This window comes from Phlebotomus argentipes, unplaced genomic scaffold, assembly GCF_947086385.1.
Source record: "Phlebotomus argentipes unplaced genomic scaffold, Phlebotomus argentipes genome assembly scaffold_18, whole genome shotgun sequence".
Lineage (NCBI taxonomy): Eukaryota > Metazoa > Arthropoda > Insecta > Diptera > Psychodidae > Phlebotomus > Phlebotomus argentipes.
Window position 1 is genome coordinate 10,508,029 of NW_026776177.1, and position 19,722 is coordinate 10,527,750.

At 42.9% G+C, this 19,722-nt stretch overlaps 3 protein-coding genes across 4 annotated transcripts; 2 read left to right on the top strand and 1 right to left on the bottom strand.

The window, feature by feature from the left end:
• Positions 1-77: 77 nt before the first annotated feature.
• Positions 78-5,148, bottom strand: LOC132261086 (mediator of RNA polymerase II transcription subunit 14). 2 transcript variants are annotated; one of them, XM_059759621.1, is made up of 7 exons: positions 4,823-5,148; positions 2,944-4,744; positions 2,463-2,883; positions 2,094-2,398; positions 1,100-2,026; positions 603-1,040; positions 78-531 (listed from the first exon to the last, which is right to left on the bottom strand). In XM_059759621.1, exons 1-7 carry the CDS (start codon positions 4,972-4,974, stop codon positions 112-114), a joined length of 4,464 nt encoding a protein of 1,487 aa, XP_059615604.1. In that variant the 5' UTR covers positions 4,975-5,148; the 3' UTR covers positions 78-111. The 2 variants fall into 2 exon arrangements, with proteins under 2 accessions (XP_059615604.1, XP_059615603.1); XM_059759620.1 differs by having other exon boundaries at positions 1,100-2,038.
• A 1,847-nt stretch (positions 5,149-6,995) lies between these two features.
• On the top strand, positions 6,996-10,521 carry LOC132259544 (zinc finger and SCAN domain-containing protein 2). Its single transcript, XM_059757217.1, has 4 exons — positions 6,996-7,302; positions 7,807-8,383; positions 8,832-9,004; positions 9,065-10,521. Exons 2-4 carry the CDS (start codon positions 7,809-7,811, stop codon positions 9,505-9,507), a joined length of 1,191 nt encoding a protein of 396 aa, XP_059613200.1. The 5' UTR covers positions 6,996-7,302; positions 7,807-7,808; the 3' UTR covers positions 9,508-10,521.
• Positions 10,522-12,079: 1,558 nt separating this feature from the next.
• Positions 12,080-19,452, top strand: LOC132259142 (uncharacterized PE-PGRS family protein PE_PGRS54). Its single transcript, XM_059756694.1, has 11 exons — positions 12,080-12,156; positions 12,686-12,767; positions 13,969-14,072; positions 14,142-14,245; positions 14,313-15,767; positions 15,887-17,638; positions 17,755-18,116; positions 18,180-18,379; positions 18,444-18,566; positions 18,619-18,695; positions 18,762-19,452. The coding sequence occupies exons 2-11, from the start codon at positions 12,693-12,695 to the stop codon at positions 19,433-19,435; spliced, it is 4,926 nt and encodes a 1,641-aa protein (XP_059612677.1). The 5' UTR covers positions 12,080-12,156; positions 12,686-12,692; the 3' UTR covers positions 19,436-19,452.
• The last annotated feature ends 270 nt before the right edge of the window (positions 19,453-19,722 follow it).

Consider the following 19,722-nt stretch of genomic DNA (forward strand, 5'->3'; position numbering starts at 1 on the left):
ACATGCTCATTGAAGTGTACTTTACATCTCTCACATCCTCTCAAAGCTTCTCCAAGGAGAATTTCTGCCATAATTCGCATTAGGATTGTAGGGATTGTGGTACATTATGTGCTAGTTGGGCCCGCCAGGCGGAACCATGTTGTATGCTCCAGCTGGCGGTCCACCTTGAGGCATAGATTGCATGGGTGAGTGCATCATCTGACTGGGACTCGTGCCGACGGGGCCCACGGGCGAGGGTACAATCTGATTTTGCATCTGTGGCGGCAACTGCGGCTCTGTGGGAAGCATCAAATTGGCCAGCAGGTCACGAACAGCCGGAAACAGTGAGCACTCATTCGGCTGCACTACAGCATATTCCGCAAATCTCTTCAACTGATGACTCACGGCGCCCATCGCCACGGATTGCACTTGCTCACGACGCTCCGCCAATTGCGTACTATTCGTACTCGTATCGTACACCATTGGCAAAACCAGTGACAAACAATCTTTCCAATCCATTCCCTGCATGTACGGAATTCGTGTGATTTGCAACTACAAAGATAAGAAAAAAACCAGATCGTCAAAAAAAAAATCATCCACAAAAGCAACAAAACCACACTCACAAAGAAGAGAATCTTTCCTCTAAATGGCAAAACAGCCGGCATTCCAGTGGGGACAATTGGCATTGCCGAAGGTGGAACACGTAGACAAAACTGTACATTCCACTTGAGACCCTGAACGAGTTCCGGCATCAATTCCAGCCGCATGATCTGTATGAAGTCCTTCAGAACACGCGGTATATTGACATTGATCATCCTCGCAAAGGCACACAAAGCATTCGGCCGATACGGAGGAGCCGCTACGCGCAATTCAAAGAACTGCTCGATCACCTGAAGCTCCTCTTGACTCCATTGATGCACTTCCGGTGAGCCAACATTTTGTATTTGGCTCACCTTCATGTGAAGCGATTGCATGTGTGCATGATTGAGAAACACTTGACACTGCAATCCGTCAGCCTTAAAGAATACAACGCCAGGCTCGTTGGTTGGCAGTTGTGTCATCTGCAAACAAGTGCACAACATTAAGTCACTCCAGATATATGTAATGCTTTATAACTCACCTCATTCTGAATGAAACGCTGCAAATGCCGTCTCATGTACACACATCCCAGGAATCTCTCAATAGGACTCAGTTCTGGGCCTGGAATCTCTTTTTGCGGATGCGGACATGGCCGACAGAGTGTATCGAGAGCTTCGTGGGTGAGAAGTGTAGGAACAGCACCTGCCCACGATCGAGCTGGTAGAACTCGAGACAGATGAGTCGTTGGCTGCTGAGTCTTGTGATCAGGACTCTGGCCTGAGCGTGGCGACGGCCGTGGCATACTAGGCGATCCTGGCCAATTCGATGCTCCTGGAGACAAAGTGGGAAATGGACTGCCGTCCGTGGTGTGACCCTGTTGCATGTACGACAGGCTATTAGGTCCCGGCGAGTGTGCCATTGGACTGGGCTGTGTGTTGAGTGGCGACGACGGCATTATGCCACTGGGTGATGGATGAGGCAAATGCGGGGCCGGTGGTGATGTCATACTGAAATTCGGGTGTCCCAATGCGTGCGGACTCGCCGGTGTGTGTGGATTTGAGCTCGATGGCGGTGTTATGGGCGGAGCGAAGCGTAATCCCGCATCCCGCGGACTCTGTGGACCTCTCAAGCCCAGAAATGGTGAAGATCCACCCACAGATGTCGGTCCACCCTGAGTCTCTTCCATTGCAATTGGCGATGGTGGATTATCGTCCTCCGATTGCGATCGACGACGATACACTGTCGACTCATCGACATACTTTGAGAGAAAGGCCTTCAGTCCTTGTGTAGGAATCAACTCCTGAAGCACATTGCATCGATCAAAGCGACTATACGCGCCATCGCGAATAGATATCAGACCACCGCCTCTCAGGCGAATCTCCAGACAATACAGGCTTTGGTACTCCACACGAAGAAGTGTCGGCGATTGCGGAAAGAGGCAAAAAGTCAGCACCGGATTTTGTGGTCGCTGTAAATTTACCTAAAATCAATTAACAATGTACGATAATGAGAGGAAAGGGCACAAGATCACTCACCACTATGCCAAGTTGCGGAATTGTGGGCAATTTCGCGATGGAACTGAGTGGCTGGTACGTTTCGTGAAGAATATGTATCGTCTGAGTCAGATTATAATTGCGATTGAGATGTGATTGTAGCTGCTCTCGCATAATTGAATGCGAATTGGCCGCTGAGTGACCGCCAGAGAAGATCATCTTGAACTCCTTCGATTCTGTACACCAAAATATATTCACCAGCACCTCTTTATTTGGACCGTAGCCCAGCAGAAGACTACCGTAGGTGTAAGATTTGATTGTGACAATATTCTGTAGATTGTATTTGTCTGAAAATGTGAAATTCATTACTAAATTAAACTTATTGCTGTGAAATATAAAACAATATTTTACCATTTTTGTATTTCTCCGCGAAGTCATGCACCAGTGCATACAAGTAGACAATCTTGGACCAATCGTTCAGCAAACTGTCTATTGTCTTACTGAACTGATCCGCTGGCATGAGATCATACTGCAAGTAAACTGCCCGTCTTAAGCCTTGCTCTTTGTGATGTGTGCTCAACAACGGCGTACTGTAGAACACCAATTCCACTGTCCAGAGACGCGTTGTGTGACGATTAACTTGCGCTCTTACAGCCACTGAAAGAAGACGCTTAAGCAAAGCATTCCACACCACATTGTCAACAACAGGCGTGGAAGTAGACTTGTCGGCTTGCGATGGAACTGGCTTGGGAAGCGTCAATAATTTCAGCACAAGTGAAGTTGCATTTGCCTCTACTTGAAGTCCTCCATGAGGGATTTTCCGTTTTGAGAGCTATAAAAACACAAAGAATATTATTCTCCTAATAGTATTACATGAATTTCAATCACTCACCTCTTGTGCAAATGTGACAAATGGGAGCTTTTCATCACACATCGCCACAACATGCGCCAACTCAGGAATAAAATATGCCGGATAAATTGCCTTTTGCTGTTTCACTGCTGGTCCTGAATCCATCAGAAGTGCCTTCCGTTTGTTGTTCACTGACTCATCCAAATATGTCCCCGGCCCATGAGTTGTCACAAATGTATCAAACTCTATGATGTTCAGCACCTTGAGGAACATCTTCGGAGCGTCAGATTCAGTGGTGTCATCATTGGATTCAACACCCTCAATTCCCACTGGTTTCACATACACCAGATAGAAATTATACTCCATCTCACTTGGCGTCTGAACTTTCTCTTTCATCTCCAGCACAAGAATCACATTGGGATGCCGATGAAGCTTCACAAACACTTTGTGTCGACCAATTTTGGCAATCAAATCCTCCGGTCCGTGAATCAACGGAAGATGCTCATGTGGTGTTGCCGGGAGATGTTGCAGCGTTTTTTCACAGCGCCTCTGAGTTATCCAGTATCTCAGTTCAGAAATTAAATACGGAAGTTTCGCATTCTCACTGTTGAGAGCCGCCTGAAGGTCCGGAATAATGGGACAATCCAGATGTTTCGGCACATGACAGTGAAATATTCCCGTGTGTGTGTCCACCGTAATGTGAATTTGTTCAGCACGCAGACAAGGATTGAGAATGGGCACGGACAATCGAGCGGGAGTACCTTGGAGGTGATACTCCACATCCTTCAAGAAGGTCTGAAACTCCACTTTGATCTCATTCAGACGCGCCAAAGAGCGCACGTAAACTGTGTGAACGAGAAGGCGCTCCATGGACAGAAGATCTGAGCGAACTGCACGATCAGCGACTTCGGATGATTCCTTGTTCCCTATCGAAGGGATGTGAAAGACTGCCAGAGGCCTTGCCGTATCGTTTGGATCTGTTTGTACAGTGAGTCGATATCCCAACTCTGATTTTGGATCCTTACTGGTCAATTCTCTCCAATATGACACAGTCAATTTGCTTCCTGGTATGTATTCATCCACGTAAATCATGTCATGCAGTCTGTCACGGATCAGACGCAGTGTTTGTGTGTAGAGCACCTCAAGTTGCAGAGATTGGCAGAAGAAGTGCAGGCAATTGTACACTTCCGCCAGGGCATTGAGATTGTCCACAAGACGCGCCTGTATCAGTTGATGAATGTAATTCACTTGCAACACATGAACTAATGCCTTTCCATCTCCTGTCTCCTTATCCTCAACCAGGATATCAATGTCTAGCAAGCGCCATGGAACGTTTGGCCCGTCGCCCATCACAGTCAGAGACACTTCAAACTCATGCTCAATCCGGAAAGTGACTCTGCCGGAGTCAATCTTGAATTTCCTCATCTGAGGCATGAGACTTCCCGTCACTAATCGGTGTTGGATCACCTGATTGAGTCGCAACAGAGTTTGTCGCTTCTCAACAGTGGTTATTGGATCCGGAGGGACTATTTTCTCCCTGATGCAGGCCGGGAGGCGTCCGTATGTCCCTGTAGTAAGAATCTCCACAGCTGCTGGGATGTGGAAAGTGGGTAGGCGTGCGTGAACGAGAGTTTCACGAGCCATCCGGGCCAACATATCAGCAGTTTCCACGAAAAGCATTGACTGCTTGTCGAGGAAGCTCATTATTTGTGCTGATTTGTCCACTTTTGACGCCGAATTAGCCCACTTTACCAAAGCCAGTAGTCGTATGAAGAGTTGTCGTGTTCGTGCAGAGAAGTTGTATATCTCAATTTTTCTCTCCATGTCTGTTTTGCGTGGGAGTCTGAAAATAAAAGCATCATTTCAACAGAAGACTCTCTAACATTGAGGTTATAGCTCAAAATTCACTTATTCCACTTACAATTCAGCCAGAACTGTGAGCTCATGGTAAGTTCGCTGTATGATGAAGTCAATGAGAATGGCCAGAGAGATGGAGCCCCCGCGGGGCTCCTGTCCGGACGACGGCATAAAATTGACAGGTGCTCCTTCCAGGGGAAGTGGTTGTGGAGGCATTACACAGCCTTTTTAGAACGTCTTGCTGCCAAACACTAACAATTCCCTTACGCCACCATACGCATTATTCTTCTGGAAAATCTTATATTGTTCTCAAATGCGAATATTCACAGTTTTTTCACTTATAAACACGGGCTTTTTCTTTTCACACCCAAAAGAAAACTAACTCTTGCATACCATGACAATTCGCTAGAGGCGCTGACATCGGGAAAGCGCAACAATGTGCGCCATCTACCGTGATCAATATAAATTGAAATTTGAATAATTCTTTTATTGCGCCAGTTTTGGACTTAAAAAAATTATTAATAGAAAATAATACGAAACCTAATATGAGAAATTCTGAACTATTTTAGAACAATTGAATTTGTGATGCACATATTAAAAAGTATATAAAATCCAGAAGGAAATACATTATTTGTTTGAAAACTTTGTGAATATAAAATAAAATTATTCACTTTTATTTTTATATCGACAAAAGTCTGTACCGTGTGGTGAGGAAAATGTTTCTTTATGTACCAAAAGAAGGAAAAAATGTCAAACTGCTCAGCATAATTACGGTAAATTTGTAGAAGACTCTCAAAATGGAACATATGGAATACATATATTTTGGTAATTTAGTAGGAAAATGAAAGTAAAAAATGCGTGTGTGGTAGATCTTACATACACACTTCTACACAAAATCATTACCCTCCTGTTATATCAAACGGAAGTAAAGGTTTATTTTCTCCGGTCCGCATCGACTTGCGCTTCTCTGCGCCTTGTCATCTCTTGATGTCATGAATAAACTACTGTAAACAAATGTTAGAGGGTTCAAAAACCAACTTGTGGAGGAATATTCAGACTTTAGGAAGACTCACAGAAACCTTCGGAGCCCTCCACAGCGTCTTTGCATGGGTGTAATAAATGGTGCTCATGCGCCAAATATAAATACCAATCCACAACAAAAAAAATTGAACCACAAGTGAGAGCATTTCCCAGACGATATTCTGGAGAGATCTGTAATGCGGTGGTCTAATCGTGGAGAATGGAGAAATGTGTGAGACAAGTGGCATGCTGTAGTGTAAGGAGGGGCGATGATTTAAGTGAAAATGTCGCCAATACTCTTTATTTTGGATAAAGAGTATGCTTGGCACGCGTGCTGGCTCTAAATCCTACCACATGCGGTGTTTTTGCGCACAGCGCCTTGTTCATCTTCTCCGGCAGCTCAAATAACAATGCTGTACATCTGACTCACTTACCACTGATTTTTATAAATATATACTCCCTAGTCACATCTCAGACATGCTCAGAAATTAATGGACTTAGAGAGACCTGAAACACAAGGGAAGAAAGGATGCGATCTCACATAGGTAGATATGGTGGATGTTCAGATGAAGTCCTTCCTGTGCTGTATTGTATCGTGGAATGTTATGTTTTTCTGACGACAAACGCACGCCAGAGGTTTATTTTTGGTCTAAACTTAACTCTCTCGCCCAATGTCAATGCACTTTGACTTCCTTTTCTACTCCATTTTCCACTTAAACAACTGTGCAAAGTGGAAAATACTGATCATAAAGTCTAGGCATCCATGTCTCTATGCTTCAGGTAATTATCACGAAAATTTGCTAAAGTTGTTCACCTCAAAACGCTTCTCAAACGAATTTCCTTGCCTTATTCCAGTCACTTCCCTTTATATAGACGAAACAATCACCGTGTTTCCCCATCAATTTTCTCCCCTGATTCTTCAGTCTCACTCATCCAGGGAAAAAAAGAACGAACACCGACTCATGACGGTTATGTAGAATTCGAAAAAAGAGAGTAAATAAAGAAAATCTCAGGCAAGATGTGTGAGAATGCAAAAGTGAGAGGGAAAAAAGCCATGAGGCACGTACAAAGAAAATGTTGGGGGTACGAAAATAGATCGCGCGCGCCTCTCAGTGTTTCAATAAAATATTGAAATACTTGAAGCGCAACACATATACACATTCTGAGCTCCTTCGAAAACTCCTCTCATCATCATCATAGGCATCTTACCAACGCGCAGTCTAATTCCACATCTTCTTGAGTTCATAACGCGCACCCCCTTTTATCTCACGGGAAAGTCACTTTCCTTTATACTGTAAAATCCTCGTTATCCACCTAAAAGTGCTCTGCCGCAAATATTTTCTACTTTTCTCTCACCGTGCAATTCCATTCAATCAGTCACATCTTGATTAGCAAAATTACGTTTAGGGACAATTAACTTATATTGTGAAATTTTCGTGATAGTTTTTCTTTCTCAGTGAAATTGTGAATCAACCACGATATATTCATCATAATCTAAAGAAAGAAATCTTCATCCAAAAGCAGGTACATTTTCCATAATTGAAAAATCATCGTAAGATTAAGTCAAATAATTAATTCACAAGATCCTTTATAGTGAATTACAATTCATATAACATTGTTCCTGAAGCGAAAGCACATTCCATAGACTGAGACAGGTTAAAATGAAGTACAAAAACTGTTGGAAAACGCTCTCTCTCGCAGCGCACATACATGCCATCATTATTCGTGGTTAATTCTCAAAATTCTGTATGTGTTTTTGAAGAAGAACGAGGAAACGTAAATGCCCTGTGTGGTGTGGAAAATCGGACACGCAAGTGTGTTTATACGATAAAGAGCCGAAAATACAAAATTTTCTGGCAATTTGCCAAACACTCATGACGCATTTAGCAGGTTGTTTCACCTTTTCCCCACAAAATCCATCGATAAATTGGTGGTTTTACATCAGTCATATTTTCAAATTATATTGCAATAACTTAGGAAATAGAAGCGATGCAACATAATAAGAGATTCCACAACTATCAATTCTAGGCATGGTGCATGAGATAGAACCACTCATCGTTCCCGATGAGCTCTACAATCTCACCCAATTAGCGGAAGTGAGTCTGGCAGCAGGAAAACTCAGTACGACAAGTCTTCAGGCCAATTTCTACGTGAATGACAATCGAAAGGAGACAACATCATACAAATTCCCCATATATCGTCACAACTCCACGGAATCTTTCTCGCAAACCGACTCGGATGATTCCTATGGCATTAACCAATGGAGGAGCAGATCAATAGACTCAAGTGCAATTCCTTTCACACAACATTCCACTGAAGCAAGAGCACAATCTGATCCATCAGCCTCCCATCCCGACAGTCACTCACAATACAAGTATTCTCATAAGATCTTCGACAAGAGAAAATTGAGAAAATTGTCAGATCACGTGGGGACGGATATTGAGACAAATTCGCAAAGTTCCGATGGCAGCACAGATGGAAATCTTATAGGCACAATCAAATCCGAATGTCAAGAACCTGAAGCAGAGGATATTCACGTTTGTCCCGAATGTGGCAAGAAGTACTCAACGTCGTCCAATTTGGCTCGACATCGCCAAACTCACAGGTAAGATAAGCTCCATCTTGCCTTACTCTCCTTTTAGCCCCCCCAGAGTAGAAATGACTTTGTATATTTGTAAATCCAAGTCACTTCTTTGTGTGAGATCTTTTTGACTTTTGCCACTGACTAGCCGAAACAGTCCCGCCTCTTTCTCAATCTCACACTGAGAAAAGTGAATCATTGCGCATTCATTTTCCATGTGTCCAAATTTAATCCCCTTAACCCTTTCATGGCTCTCTTATTGGAGAGAAATAAAAACACGGAAAAACAACCTTGTCACATATCATTCTGTTATTGCTTCGGCAGAGTATTTATCAAAATTGGAACGATAGTAACTTACCATGTAAACTACATATTGAAGCCAATTAATCTACATATTTCAAATGACTTGCTCATAACCACATTGCCATTTAAGGGTTAAAAGTATTAATTAATGCATTTTTCACCCCTTCAGGTCCTTGGAGGACAAGAAAGCAAGAAGATGTCCGCATTGCGACAAGGTTTATGTCTCCATGCCGGCTTTCTCAATGCACGTGCGAACCCACAATCAAGGATGCGAATGTCCACATTGTGGAAAGTGTTTTTCACGCCCTTGGCTTCTACAAGGACACATTCGCACTCACACAGGCAAGCAATTTCTCACAATTTCCACAAATTTTCGTCAGATAACTCATCATTGTCTTCTAGGAGAGAAGCCCTTTAAGTGCACTGTATGCACGAAGGCCTTTGCAGACAAGTCCAATCTTCGTGCTCACATCCAAACGCACTCCAATACAAAGCCCCACTCATGTAGTCGTTGTGGAAAATCTTTCGCTCTCAAGTCATATTTGTACAAGCACGAGGAATCTTCCTGCATGCGAAATCATCAGAAGAGCGATAAAAGCAAAGTTCGACAAAATGGAGAAAACAACTCATCGAGCATCATTATTTTCAAGTTGGAAAAAAAGCAGCAAAACAAGGAAAAGAGGGCCAAAATCTTTGCCAATGTCACCAAAACTAACGCCACACTTTCCCGTGAAAAGAGCAAAGATTCCTGCTCGCGAATAAGTGTAATACAATCACTGAGTAAAACTTCGGACGATGCTCATTACCAAGAGCAGCCTGTTGATTTTTCTGCACGCAAAAATTAATTCTTTAAATCACATAAACATTCGACGAGGACCAATTCAAACAGGCCACAAATTTCGCCCCTTTTGCAGCAAATACATAGTTTGTGTGATATTGTCTTTTCGAAAAAAAACAGCTATCTTTTAAGAATTTTTCACGCCTAGATTTCTCAAACACACTGTAGTATTTTCTTTTATGCAAAATATTTCATGCCAAAATTCAATAGAAGTGAATCTTGCAGTGTATGTAAATTAGATGCATTCCTCACGTCATTTGCATTAATAATATGATTTAAAGAGTATTTCAAATCAAATATATTGAATAATTTTATATCGCAATTTGTATGAATGAATTCAAAAAGATAGCGAAATTGCAATGAAGTATATTGAAAATTCGATAGATGTGGATATATCGTGAAATTGTTTGACTACAATTACATTATAAAATAATATTTTAAACAGCTTACATCATTTTTTATAATTAACTTAGGGATCAATTTATCGATTAGAGGTAATATTGAAGGGACGAGATTGTCTAGTCTAGCAATAAGACATATCTTTTTAGATCCGCAATTCAGCATATGCAGAAAAATGATATGTACATACAAGTAAATATACTTAATAAAGGCCGAGAGTTGCAATTTCTAAGCATAAACATTACATATAACGTCGAATTTTAAAAATAGGCTAGAGCTTCAAAAGTAGAGAATGTTTACGAATAAAAAAAAACATTTTTTTGTGATTTACAAAAAAAGATATATCAATACGCAGCATCTTTCAAATAGCGCACATATGTAATATTACGGAGAAATTAGTATAAGTTAAAATATTAAATTCAATACATCTTAAAATTTGCTACTTTTTTCTAAGCATCTACATAAGTATTTTTTATTATTCACTTAATCGTCACAATCTATCAATATCCATATTTAGATCTAATATGTATTCTTTTAGAGAACATTTAAAATACTTTGTATCATTTTTTTGTAATTGAAATCTCTCGGGATTGTATTATTTATTACAATAAAATTCATATTTTGGGATTCTTTTAATTGATAATTATTGCACACGCACAATTGTTTGATCCAGAGGAGAAAAAACAGTCTCGTGATTTCTGCATTCATAACTTCATTTCATTGCATTTGCATATTAGACGGAATGAAGGTATAATGAGAAAAAATACAAGAAGTTGAAGTTAATTGGACTTGGAAGATTCTCTATATGCAAAAATGATCAGCTATCAATCAACAATGTGACTATTGTACTCATTTTAATGACATGTGAAGGCTTAACTAGACGATTCCATCTAATATTTTTGCTGTCTATAAATTCAAGAAAAGAAATACGCGAGTGTATGCATTTCAATATGAACTGCAACACTAAATATCAGTGTCATTATCATTATTATGAGGAAAAAGATGATCAAAGATTATTCACGCCTGTTGAGATAAATGCAGAAATGCAACACTTCTCTTTTTCAATTTTTCATCTAGTCTGTTGTGCATCCCAAACGAGAGTGCAATAAATATTATGACTTTTTTCTCATTTCAAAAACATTTATGTAATAACAATAATTGATTTTAATTGAAATCAATTATTTGATAATGAGAATGACCCAACATAAAGGCATATAAAAATTATTTTGTGCGTGTAACAAACTTGTTAACAATTAGAAGGGACTCTCGTGATGGTTCTTTTAGCATCACCCACAAATCTACGCACTTATTTACAGTGTAAGTTATTGCCGCACAAGAACATGGGAAAGAAGTGAAAAGTTTCAGCAGTTCACAGAGCTTGCTTGTAAATAAGAAATTGATCTTGGAGAAGCTACGCGAATATTCTCTTTGTCAGCCAAAAGATATGATTTTCTTCGTGCAAAAAATTTAAATTGAGAAAACAATGTGAAATGCCAATGGCCAGTCCAGATGTTGCGTCTTTTCTTCTCTTCCTCCTTCAAAGATCAATAAAAAGAGTTCATATGTTAAATGAAAATTGTTTATCTTCTCAATGGAATCTCATGATTAAGAAAATATGATTAGTAACACAAAATTAATAATAACTATTTGGCATTAAAGGAGAAATAAACCTGGATAACACCTTCTCAATTACATTAGTCAAACAAATAAATAATAAATGCTGTGAATATTCGACGTTCGCGTCAGCAAGGATCCGACACACTGTGAAAATGATCTCTGTGTTATATTGGAAATGGAGGAGAAAGAAAAAAAGAGATCAAATCATGAATAAATTATCGAGTGTGTATGTGAATGTCTGCGGGTAATTGACGATGGATGAATTAAAAGTTGAGAAGTGGGGACTTAACGAACCGAAATGGGTCAGAAGTCGGACATCTCGCGCTACCCAGGCTCGCCAGGCAGTATTTGCAACCATCACTAGACGCACCCGAGTCACTCGCTAGTGAACTGTTCCTTCGAACAGTCGCAGTCTCTCTTCATCTTCTCGTCTCCGCATTACTCTCTGCTCACCAGTCAGCAGATGGATTTCTACATGTTTCACTAAAATTCTCTCTGAGTGCTTAAGGGCTCAACAGTCATCCTAAAAGTGCAAAAACGGACACTACGAGGAATAGGATTCTGTTCCCTAGAGTGAGTGTGTGTGTTGAGTGTTTGTGAAGGGAGTTTTGTGACATTTTAGGGGGTGAAAAAAGTGCAGGTAAGGAAAGAAGACAGATTTCAGGAAGTTTCAGATCAGAAAGGAAATACATTTGCGAAAGTTTATTGAACTGTATTATTGCAAACTCGAGAGAGAGTTCAAGTAATAACAATTGTGATAAAGAATTTAATCAATATGTGTGATCAATATGACGATTCACTGAATAAATTCATCACTCAAGTGACCATCCAAGCATATATCAATTGAAATGCTCCAGAAAAATGGGGTTTCTGCTATTAGAAAATATCATTTAATATGTCTTCGCATACATTGTGTGATGCTCGCAGTGGATCAATTTTTAAAAATGCGTGTATAGAAAAATTGGAAGACAAATTGATAAGAGGGCGAACAGATAACCCCTTTGTGCCCGCAAAATTTGTGTTTAACTTCTATGCGAAAATTGAAACAAAATTATACCATACATTATATAAAATAAAGAAGCGATCTTCCTCATTAAGCCGACATTATCAGCAATATATTTTTTTCAACTTCCGCACACATGACAAAAATCTTTCTTCACTCTTCGCAGACAAGCAATGAGATTCCACTTATTGGTGCTCTTTGCTGTGATTGCGTCAACATACCACCAGGCAAGATGTGCGATAGTTCCGGTAAGAAAGTTCTAAGAATATATGCTTTTCACACATATCGAGAGATCTTCCTATATAATCATTCATTCAAATTCCATAATTCACAATTTGCCGCTTCATTATGTACTATTTGATCTACAACATATGCCCCAAAACAAGATACTGCAATATGATGTTGAAAATGAGAATAACTTGAGGTCAATGACGATTATACTGAGACAGCTTATCACTGCCACTAATGTTTTACTACTAAAAAAGAGAATAGTAGTTAGGGTAAAGCGGGGCTATTTCGCATTTTAATTTATGTAAAGCGAAGACCGCAAAAATTCTGAACACTTTGAATTCCGAAGGGAGTTCTAAAATTTACTCAAACGATCAGTATGTAACAAGTGTGTATCTGACAATTAAAATTTTAGTAATTGCCATGAGAAATAGTCGATTCAAGAGTCCAGTAAAAACCGTGTGGTATTCGATACATTTTTTCACTTCCTTATTAATCTGTGGATTTACTAATAATAGATAGGAAAAATTGTTTGTGACGTTTGTTTTCTCTGTATCGATTGAATGTTTATGTGAAAATATAATTGAATGAGATATCGCAGATAGGAAACATTAGCAACCATCCGTGGTATATATTCGACGACTTTGTAGTAAATAAAAATCTGAACAGATGCGATCCTTAACGGATGATGTCAAGATGCTGTCGCGAGATTTCTAATTTGACCCACGATAATCTCCAAATGACCAAGCGCGAATTGATGAAATGAAGAAGAAAAATTGAATGACAAGAAAACTAGAGCAAAATTCATGTCCTACACATTAATAATAAACTGAGTGTGATAACAGTCACAACAAGTAATATGTGAGTGTCTTCATAAATTAAAACCCAATCATAAATATAAAATCTTTTTGCCTTCTTCCTCCAATTCCACTCGTCGTTTCAATCACATACTATCTTTCACACTTTCGGAGCACTTAACAACTAAAACAAAGTACCAATGATTGATACAAATCAATGGCTGGGTGGAATAATTGTGTGAGATATTTCAAAATCCTTGCCAGACTGCCTGGTTATGCCTCCATATTTCACTCAATTCCCAATATGAGAATTAACACATAAATAAAGAAACATACTCCACGGCCCTTCTCCATCCATATTGCTCTACAGACACTTTTTACGATCCCATAGCACTGATAAAATAAATACACATGCTCTCATCAGGCTCAGCAAGTTGACCCAAATGCGGTTGTGGGAAGTCCAGAGCACATTGCATCGCTTCTTCAAGACGGCAACAGATTTAGACGTGATGCCTATGGCAGAGGATAGTAAGTGTCGTCCATTACTAATCACATCTCAAATTCCTTTCAATTTATTTTGCTATACGCCATTCTCAGCCACCGTGGTCAAACGCAATCCCAATATTTGAACTTTGGTACAGCGCAGAATGAAGGAAAAGCCGAGGCGGAAGCTACACAACATGGAACACGAGCCTACGTCGGTAAGTGTAATTAACGAATACTATCTTCCAACGATCACAAAAAACCCTTGCCAATTCGTCTTTGCAGCTGGTTCTAATGGCATGGGACAAGCTCAGAGTCAGTCCGCTGGAGGAGATTGTGGCGATTGCATAGGTGGAGCGGCCGGTAGTGGCCTTTATGCCGGTGGAACTCTGGATGATAATCGACCAGATCCAATTCTGCATCCTGGCACCAATGGAAGAACCAGTGTTCAACTAGATTCACAAGGACGTCCAATTATAGACAAACTGCAATTGCCCGATGGACGTCTTTGGCCAGAAACACGCCCAGGAGTTGCAGGTGAAACTCACGGTCCTGGAGGAGGAGGCTCCAGTGGAACAGGGAGTGGAACTTCTGGAACAGGGGGATACCCATCTGGAGGTTTAGATGCTACTGGTAGACCGATCGGGCAGCCAGCATACGGTCCCGGTGGCACGACAGGGGGTTATCCAAGTGGAGGATTGGATGCAACGGGTAGACCGACTGGACAACCAGCATACGGTCCCGGTGGCACGACAGGGGGTTATCCAAGTGGAGGATTGGATGCAACGGGTAGACCGACTGGACAACCAGCATACGGTCCCGGTGGCACGACAGGGGGTTATCCAAGTGGAGGATTGGATGCAACAGGTAGACCGACTGGACAGCCAGGATACGGCCCCGGTGGCACGACAGGGGGTTATCCAAGTGGAGGATTGGATGCAACAGGTAGACCGACTGGGCAGCCGGCTTACGGTCCCGGTGGCACGACGGGGGGTTATCCAAGTGGGGGATTGGATGCAACAGGTAGACCGACTGGGCAGCCGGCTTACGGTCCCGGTGGCACGACGGGGGGTTATCCAAGTGGGGGATTGGATGCAACAGGTAGACCAACTGGGCAGCCAGCATATGGTCCTGGGGGAGCTTCGAGTACATCAGGCACTTCTGGCACGACAGGGGGATTCCCTTCCGGAGGTTTAGATGCTACAGGTAGACCGATTGGACAGCCAGCATACGGCCCTGGAGGAGCACCAAGTGGATCAGGCTCTAATGGAGTAGGATCATCCGGCGGACCTGGATATGGAAGATTACCAGGAGACACCAGTCCGGGATCTCTGAGGCCAGGCTTACCATCCACTGGTGACCGCATTACAGATAGAGGTCCAGGATATGGTCCTGCACATCCTGGTGATAGCAGACCAAGTAGCACTGTTGCTCCTGGTGGTTATGGACCAGGCTCGAATGGGAAAACTGGGTATGACTCGAGACCAAGTCAAGGTTCATCTGTGCCAGGTGTACCAGGTGCGCAAGGCCCGACAGGTGGTCCAGGAGTGGGACATCAAACTGGTTCAGGGACAACATATCAGCCATCAGGAAGAGGACCTGATGGAATTCATAGCAATGGATATCAACCCGGAAATGGAGGTACCAGTCAGCAAGCTTATCAACCAGGAAGTAACGGTAGACCTGCATCAGGAGGTGCACATGACAATCGCTATGTCCAAAATGGGCACACTTTACCAGGTATCAAAGGCTGTTGGAAAAGTCATTTCTTATCATTATTTTGCAAGCTATAATTAAAAAAATAACAAGATGACCTTGAATGATACATTCAAATAGAAATACATACAAATATCTTTCAGTGCCTGGGACTGGCGGAGCTGAAGTTATCCTTGGCCCTTCTGGAACGCTTCCTGGATCTGGCGATGTTACTTTGTGGACACCAACAGGAACACCGTCTGGAGCGCCCACGATTCTCTGCTTAACTATCAGCTGTCCAGGAGGAGGAACTCCACAAATTTCGGCTCAATATTTGCCATCTAAGCCCGGGCAATTATTGCATGGTACAGCAAGCCCTGGAACTCAAGGCGGAGCATTCCCAAGTGGAGGAACACAAGGTGGAGCTTTTCCGGGTTCTGGAACCCAAGGTGGAGCTTTCCCAGGCTCTGGAACACAAGGCGGAGCTTTTCCAGGCCCTGGTACTCCAGGCTCTGGAACCCAAGGGGGACCTTACCCAAGTGGTGGAACACAAGGTGGAGCTTTTCCAGGTCCTGGAACTCAAGGTGGAGCTTTCCCAGGCCCTGGAACACAAGGCGGAGTTTTCCCAGGCCCTGGTACCCCAGGGTCTGGAACACAAGGGGGACCCTATCCAAGTGGAGGAACACAAGGCGGAGCTTTTCCAGGTCCTGGAACACAAGGTGGAGCTTTCCCAGGCTCTGGAACACAAGGTGGAACTTTCCCAGGCCCCGGAACCCAAGGCGGATCATATCCAAGTGGTGGAACCCAAGGCGGCGCTTACCCAGGCCCCGGAACACAAGGCGGACCTTACCCGAGTGGTGGAACACAAGGTGGGACTTATCCAACTGGTGGAACCCAAGGGGGAGCTTACCCAGGCTCTGGAACCCAAGGCGGAGCATACCCAAGCGGTGGAACACAAGGTGGGACTTATCCAAGTGGTGGTACACAAGGTGGGGCTTATCCTAGTGGTGGGACCCACGGCGGACCTTTACCAGGTTCTGGAACCCAAGGCGGACCTTATCCAAGTAGTGGGGCTTTCCCAGGGCCTGGTACACAAGGCGGAGCTTTCCCAGGCTCTGGAACCCAAGGCGGACCTTACCCTAGTGGTGGAACCCAAGGCGGAGCTTACCCAGGCTCTGGAACCCAAGGCGGAGCTTACCCAGGCTCTGGAACCCAAGGCGGAGCTTACCCAGGCTCTGGAACCCAAGGCGGTCCATATCCAAGTGGTGGAACCCAAGGCGGACCTTATCCAAGTAGTGGGGCTTACCCAGGGCCTGGTACACAAGGCGGAGCTTACCCAGGCTCTGGAACCCAAGGCGGAGCTTACCCAGGCTCTGGAACCCAAGGCGGAGCTTACCCAGGCTCTGGAACCCAAGGCGGTCCATATCCAAGTGGTGGAACACAAGGCGGAGCATACCCAGGCTCTGGAACCCAAGGTGGACATTATCCAAGTGGTGGGGTTTTCCCAGGGCCTGGAACCCAAGGCGGAGCTTACCCAGGCTCTGGAACACAAGGCGGAGCTTTCCCAGGCTCTGGAACCCAAGGTGGACCTTATCCAAGTGGTGGGGTTTTCCCAGGGCCTGGTACACAAGGCGGACCTTACCCAGGGTCTGGAACACACGGGGGACCCTATCCAAGTGGTGGAACTCAAGGCGGAGCCTATCCAGGCTCTGGAACTCAAGGCGGACCTTATCCAAGTGGTGGAGCCCAGGGCGGAGCGTACCCAAGCGGGGGAGCCCAGGGCGGAGCGTACCCAAGCGGTGGAGCCCAGGGCGGAGCGTACCCAAGTGGTGGAGCCCAGGGCGGAGCGTACCCAAGCGGTGGAATTTCATATCCGGGAGGTGGCACATATCCTTATGGTTACATTCCAGGTGGTGGTAAGTAAATTCCTTTAATGCTTCTTATAACGCGTTCAAACCTTGTCTGGCTAAAGTTCCTAATGTGTCGAACAGAGCTTATCAATTTTTTTAAATGTCATTTTGAACTCTAATAGGTCTTCTGCAAGTGGGGTCTGGCACTGGGGAAGATGACGATGCTTTTGCTCAATCTGAAACAGCAGTCAAAGATGGTGAAGCCACTGCTAGTGCTCAAGGAAAACGTCACGGTGGTACCGCACAAACACAGGTTTCAGGTTCCTACAGCTCTGGCGGATCTTTCAGTGCTAATGCTCAAACATCAGACAAAGATCGAGCAGCTCAGGCTCAAGTGACGGGCAGTAAAGACGGTGCAATGAGTTCAGCACAGGGCACTGGAGGTGCAGCCAAATCTCAATCACAAGTATCAGTTAATGAGAAGACAGGGGGAACTTCGGCCTCTTCCCAAACTGGTGGAATAAATCATGAGAGTCAATCTGAGGTGAGATATTTAATTATAACGATAAAGTTTAAAAAAACAAATGCCTTGTGTACGTTACTTTAGGTACAAGCAAACGAAAAGGGCGGATTAGCCGACGCACAAGCAAGCGGACCTGGACAAACATCCTCTCAAGCACAAATTGGTTTCCGACCTGAAGGCAGTGCAACAGAACAACATTCAGTATTCAATGGAGGTGGTCAAGCATCAGCACAGGCTTCCTCATACTCAGGACAGAGTCAGTCCCAAATACATGGACAATTCAAGTGAGATACTTTAAAGGAAATTAAATTATTTGCATTTTACACACATATTATTATGTATTATTAGGTATGGAATTTCTTACCATGGAGCCGCTCAGGGCGCTTCCGGAACCAGGGAACAAGTAAATCAGTACAGGGAACAGAATCGAGCTGTTTTCCAGACAATTGATCAATTCCAACGAACAAACAGGTAAATTGCTAATCAAAAATCTATTAAGGAATTTACAATTGGATTTTCTCAGGGAATCGCTTCCTGGAACTAGTAATGGTGCTCCTAATGCGGCCGATCTTAAATTGAGAGCGTCCCACCAGACTGTTTGTAAGTACTTAGTCATCATTTACTCAGAGGAAAATATTCTCTAATTTTATTCCATCTTCATCTTAGCATATCAACTGCCAAATAGCACAGCAACGGGTGCAACTACTGAAGACGAAGTGGATGAATACGAAGACGAGGACGAATACAGTGATGAAGATTATGAGACAATTCCTGAAGCAAAGTCAGCAACCACAGATCACAAATCAACAAATGGGGATGTCGAGGCTGAACCGTCAGCAGTTCCAACACCGAAACCTGCTCACACTTTCAGTCAAGTTTCTGGAGAACAGAAGCAACAAGCCACTGTTGTGGGAACCGACAACTTCCGCTTGATTCAGAAGCAAAATGGTCGAACACAGTACTATCCATCATCGTCAACAACGGAGAAAATTCCCGATGGATTCAACGGAAAAATTGAGGATCAACGTAAAGCAACATCACCTGTTTCTACACCCGAACCCAAAAAGTTCACCACTCGCTTCCTGCCCTCGAAGCATCACGAGGTTAATGGAAAGCACGGCGAAAAGAAGCCCGACAGCTATGTAACAGTCACAAAGTCTGTGACTGGAAGCATTGACGACACCAAATCACCCCCAGAAGAGACGAAGAACTTTGCATCAACATATTACACCAAATCCTCCACTTGTGGCTACTTCACCTTCTCCTGCAACATTGTTTACGGCAAGAATGGACGAAGCAAAATCTGTCGCCCCAAGGAAACAACAAACGGCAAATGCTGATGATTCAGCAACATGTCGAACTACATTTGATGTGAGGTAGAAAGATATTTTCTCTAAATAAATTAAATTGAAACAAAATAAACAATTAAAAACACTAATTCCTTCTTCAATGCATCACTAAAAAGTAACATTCAATTAATTGAGTCAAATAAAGTGAGAGAAAAAGTCACGAAATATTTCATTGTTGTTGTTGTTGAAATCCACCATTCAAAGAACAAACCAATATTGTTTCTTCACATTCAATAATGTTTAATTATATCATCTTTATAGTATTTATGTGTATGTTA